The 5,555-nt window shown below is 49.0% G+C and overlaps 1 protein-coding gene across 1 annotated transcript in view; it reads left to right on the top strand.

Moving 5' to 3' along the window:
• AACS (acetoacetyl-CoA synthetase) overlaps positions 1-5,555 on the top strand; it is an 87,670-nt gene that overhangs the window by 40,004 nt on the left and 42,111 nt on the right. Inside the window, exons 4-5 of the mRNA XM_007938235.1 lie at positions 931-1,040; positions 1,800-1,885. Coding sequence (XP_007936426.1) covers positions 931-1,040; positions 1,800-1,885 — 196 coding nt within the window. The remainder of the gene's footprint in view (positions 1-930; positions 1,041-1,799; positions 1,886-5,555) is intronic.

Below are 5,555 nucleotides of genomic sequence, written 5' to 3'. Positions count from 1 at the left end.
TGTGGGCGGTGACGGTGTTGGTGTGTGGTGATTGTGGGTGGTGACAGTGTTCTGTGTGGTGATTGTGGGCGGTGACGGTGTTCTGTGTGGTGATTATGGGTGGTGACGGTGTTCTGTGTGGTGATTGTGGGCGGTGACGGTGTTCTGTGTGGTGACTGTGGGGGTGGTGGTGGGGGTGGTGGTGTGTGGTGACTGGCAGTGTTGTGTGGTGATTGGCTGTGGTGGTGGTGGCATTCTGTGGTGTAGTTATGGTGGTTACAGGAAATGTGATAAAGTGACAGAACTAGGCACTCATATCAGTGTCAATGTCCTGGTTCTAATACTGTGTTAAGTTACATGAGACGTAACCAAGGATCCCTGGTGGTCCAATGGTTAAGCACTCAGCTGCTCACCTGAAGGCTGGTGGTTTAAAAGTGCCAGCGTCTCTGTGGGGGAAAGCCCTGGTGACCTGCTTCCATGAGGGCTACAGTCTAGGGGACCCCATGGGGCAGTTGCACTCTGTCACATGGGGTCACTGTAAGGAGAGGTCTGCTCACAGGTACCCAATAACAACAAAACGAAGCCACTAGGGGAGACTAGTGAAGGGTACAAGGGACCTGTCTGTAAAGTCTTTGTAACATCCTAGAAATCTATCATCATTTCTAAATACAAAGTTAAAAAACAAAAAAAACCCAAAGAATTCTTCACTTGATGAAGGTGTTTGTAACAGGAGGTCTTTAATGGCAAACTGAATGCCTCTAGAGCCTGACTCTCACCCGACCTCTCCCCATGACATTGTCTTGGTTTCCCTGCATTAATGTAGCATTTCCTGGCCTTGTGTTCGGGCCTCCATTTAAACAGGTGAGTTCCAGCCTGGTGTTTTAGGACTGGGAACCTTTCCTTTCCCTGATAGTCACGTACGTGTCTGATGCAGGCTTTTTCTCTTTCCAGGGGAAGGCAAGGAAGAAATTGGGAAGGTGACGTTTGAAGAGCTGAGGCAGCAAGTAGCTGTGTTTGCGGCAGCAATGAGGAAAATGGGGGTCAAAGCGGGAGACCGTGTGGTCGGTAAGGAGTTGTGGTGGTTGTGGTGGTTTGGCGGGAGGAGACCAAGGCTGGATGGCTGGGAAGGTGGAGCTGACTTTTTGAATGAGGTGGCCTTGTGTTACGTTCTGTGTACCTTAGGAGACTGCACCTGTATGTACTCAGCCCAAAATAAACACCGTATGGAGGGAGGGCAGCCTCCCTGGCACTGCTGTGGCTGAGGAGAGTGGCCTTGGCTGACGAGACCTCCTCCTCTCTGGCATGCTGATCATGGGGAAACTGTGGAACTGGTCTCAGTACATTACTGTTAGCTGGAGCTCGCGGTTCCCAGTAGGGCTCTCTCCTTGTGTTGCACAGGATTTTAACAAATGCTCAGTGCCTTGTGTCCACCATGATGGTATCATGCAGAATGGTTTTGCTGCCCTGGAAGTGCCCTGCGCTCCCCCTGTTCATTTCCCCGCCCCCCCATACCCGCTCATCTCACTCAGCTGGGCATTTTGTATGGAACGGTTTCTCAGACACAGCCAGATAGTTCATGGGCTGCCTGTAGCGGTGATGCCTCCCAATGCTGGGGCGTGAGAGGGACCAGCCACAGGGCTTCCTGAGGGGCGGTCCATCTGCTTCCAACGTGGCGCTTTCCTGGGGCCTTTTCCAGGGTGAGTCCAGGCTGGGATCTTTGCCCTTTGTGTGACACTCCTGCAGTTTCCAGTCCTGAAAACTCAGAAGCGGGAGTTGGGTTAGTGGGAAGACTCCTCTGGCTGACTTCCTCTTGCTCACAGACCCTGGACGAGTGGAGCCCCGAGGGGCCTTCAGAGTCATCGCCGCTCTGTTTTGCGGATGGAAAACTGGCGCCCACAGGAGAAAAGTCAGTTAGCCAGTTGTTGTTTTTTAAGTTGTAAAAGGATTTCATTTAAAATGGGTGTCGATTTTTAATAACATTGGTAATTTAAGTGAGTGTTCTCACTGAAAATACATCCATATGGAAACACCCAGCTTCTGGAAATGACAGGTAAAAAGTGCTTCTCTTTAGTGTGACGCGACACCTCATACCCGGAACACTTCATCACAGATTCATCAAACAGAATGGCTTCAGAGGTGTCATGCCAGCCATGTAACAGAAGTAACAGAGGCTGGCAGCCACGGAGCCAGGACTAAGGGCCAGGTTTCCCGGCTCTCCGTCCAGGGCCTTCCGTGCCACACCCTTGAGATCATCATCCTGGTGTTATGGTGTGGTTTCTCCCACTTGTGGGTTCTCTGGGAGTTTGTTTAGCAGTGACTAAGGCTGCAGGGTGTGAGCACCAGGCTTTCTGAGTCATGAGACCTGGCGCTGGCCTGCCAGTGCTGCTGCTGACCAGCTGTGAGTTTGGACGAGTAACTTCACCTCTTCTCAAACAGGGCAGCAGAAAGAGGCTGCCTGTCCACATTGTTGTGGGTCTCACCTTCTCTGCTGAATTGTGTTTGTCTAGTTCCAGGTGACCACAGCCCCTGTAGGGTGAAAGGGTTGAGGCCTTTCCAACCACATGGGGCCACCTCACGGCAGAGAATGGCATTGGCCTGCTCTGCCTGTCTGCACGCCCAGGCACGAAGAGCTGGCCCTCCACCTGGCCAGTGATGGTGCTGAGTGGACAGCTTCCTGTCTGGGACACACAGATGTTAAGTGTCCCTGTTGTTTTCTGTCTGCTGTTTGCTGTGCTGCTGACTCAGAGTTTGACTGTTTAGCCCCAGGATTGGAAACCAATTTCATTCTTCAACCTAAGGATGAGGCTCTTTGCTTCTTTGGCCACTCAGCTTCGCTTGTGGACTAATAAGTACCGCCGGTGTAGGAGTCCATCCGTCCGCCTTCACTGACTTCCCGTCACCCTCTGGGTGGAGATCCGAGTCTGGGGCCACATGGACCAGCCCTGTACAATACTTGCTGGCCTCTTGCTCTTCCTTTCCCTCCCTGCTCCTTCCGTTGGAAGTGTCTTCCAGGCTGGCCCATCTGTCTGCAGGGCCCCTTGGGCCTGGTGACTTCTCCTCACTACCCAGGTGAGGAGTCACCAGGAACACGTGCAGAGGCCCCAGTCGGAGATGGTTCTGGATGGAGCTGGGGCAGAAGTCTTCAGCTGGGCCAGCGACAGGCTTGGCTCCCCGCTCCTTCCCCGTCTCCTTCACTCCCTTGGGCCGTGAGTCACGATTGCCCAGTGAGATCCCAGCAGTAGTTTTCTTTCAGCTTGCCTTTCACCTTGACTTCTGGAAAACTTTTTTCTTTGTTTTGAACTTTTCATTGTATTTCAGTGAAATTTTACAGAGCAGATCCGTTTTTTGTTCAGTAGTTCATACCTACTTTGTTTCGTGACGGCGATTACGATCACCGCAGCGTAACAGCTCTCTTCCCACTTCTGCCTGTGTCTTCCTGCCCTCGGAGCTTCCTCCCTGTGCAGATGGTGCCCTTCTGATCTCCCAGGGTTGCTTGCTCTAAAGTGCGCACCTCTCGGGTATATTTGTTCACTTTGTAGGCCTGTCTCTTGTTTGGCTGGAAGCCACAGGAGTGAGTCCAGCTCCAGTCCCGAAGGGTGCCTAGGGGGCATGCTCTTGGGGGTTACACCAGTGTCTGTGTGACCAGTAATCCTGGTCTGTTTTATATTTTTGAATTTCGTTGTACATTTTCCTCCCACTCTGTCCAGATCTGCAGTTTTGAGCCCTTTCAGAGAGGTTGGCAGTGGTAGTGGGGCTACTGATCTAGAACTCTAGAACACCCACTTCATTCTCTGGGCTCAGGGTTGTATAGGGTGAGGTTCCCACGGTCCCTTGGGCCTTTGGACGAGTTGTTATACTTGTCTTTGCTCCAGATGAAGAAAGACCAGTAGTTACATCTTACATGGCTGCTCACCAGCCCTTAAGACCCCAGTTGCTACTCACCACAGTAGGATGTAGGACAGTGTGTGCTGTGTTGTGCCGTTTGAGCTTGATGTCCCCTCCAACCACAGTCCCCTAGCCTGCAGGCCCAGAGACTCAGTCCATCAAGGTGCTTGGTTGTGGCTAAGAAGTCATCCTAACTTTGCCCCCTGTTAGCTTTATGATGTATATGGATGTTGTCACAGCACGTGCATATACGTATGTGGGAATATTCTCTGCCAGACCTGTATGTGGTTGTGAGTACACTCCTGTCTGCCTACTCGTACCTGATCTTCTTGCCTGTCTAGCTGTGTACCCACCTGTAGATGAGTGTTTGTTAACTGAGGGAGCAGTGTTTTGTATATGATAGTATTTATCTTTGTCATCTGTACCTGTCATGCATGTCCCTGTGTCTGCCTTTTCCTTACTGATGTTACGCTGGTCACACCCATTTGTTATATTGCCTTTCCCTTCATTCAGATCGGCGAGTCTCTCACCTGGCCAGCGGTTTTTCCTCTCCTTCCCTGGAAAAAAGTGTAAAGGCTTTTTTTTTTTTTAACTGCATTTTATTGAAATTTAATTTATATACAGTGAAATACACAAAACTAAACTGACATGGGTCAGTGCCTTTTTTTTTGTTTGAAGTGTTCTCTCCCCTCCTCTCCCACCCCTGGCAACCAACAAAGTTTCCCTCCATATATAAACCTTTCCTTGACCCTCACAACAATGAACTAATAATATATTTGTCCTTCTGTGATTGACTTATTTCACTCAGCATAATGTCCTCCAAGTTCCTCCATGTTGTGTGGTGTTTTGCAGACTACATTATTCTTTAGTGCTGCGTGGCATTCCATTATGTGTATGTCCTTTGGTTTGGTCATCCACTCTTCTGCTGATGGGCACGTAGGTTGTTTCCGTCTTTTTGCTGTTGTAAATAGTGCTGTGCTGAACGTGAGTGTGCATGTATCTGTTCCTGTCCTGGCTCTCACCTCTCTAGGATATGTACCTAGTAATGGGACTGCTGGGTCAGATGGTATCTCTGATTCCAGCTTTCTAAGGAATCACTGTACTGCTTTCTACAGTGGTTGTATCACTTCACAGTCCCACCAGCAGTGTATGAGATCCCAATCTCTCCACATCCCTGCCAGCACTTGTTATTTTCTGTCTTGTTGAAGCTTGCCATCAGTGCTGGGGTGAGATGGTATCTCATTGTTGTTTTGATTTCCATCTCTCTGGCCAGTGATCATGAGCATCTCTTCATGTATTAACTGGCCACTTGAATATCCTCCTTGGTGAAGTGTCTATTAATGTCTTCTGCCCATTTTTCAATTGGATTGTTAATTCCTTTGGTGTTGAGGCATTGGAGTTTCCTATAAATCTTAGAGATAAGACCATTGCCAGGTAGTGCTTATCAGCAAATATGAATTTGTTGCTGTCATTTTTGTTAAATGCTTTTCCATGGTGTCGATTTCTTTGTTCCATATAATTTTCTATGCTGAGCTTGTTTTGTTTATGAATCATGTCATCACTTCTTTCATTGCTTTTGTTTAGTATTTGCTAAATATTTGTGCTGGTCCTCTTTTTTATTTTGATGTGAAGGTTTATCATTTTTCTTGGAGGTTACCCTGTGATTTATAGTTTTCTTCCCAAGTTTAGAA

The sequence above is a fragment of the Orycteropus afer genome, unplaced genomic scaffold (genome assembly GCF_000298275.1).
Source record: "Orycteropus afer afer isolate SDZICR_OR568_19922 unplaced genomic scaffold, OryAfe1.0 scaffold00048, whole genome shotgun sequence".
In the NCBI taxonomy this organism is placed as follows: Eukaryota; Metazoa; Chordata; class Mammalia; order Tubulidentata; family Orycteropodidae; genus Orycteropus; species Orycteropus afer.
This window is presented reverse-complemented; position numbering and strand designations above follow the sequence as displayed.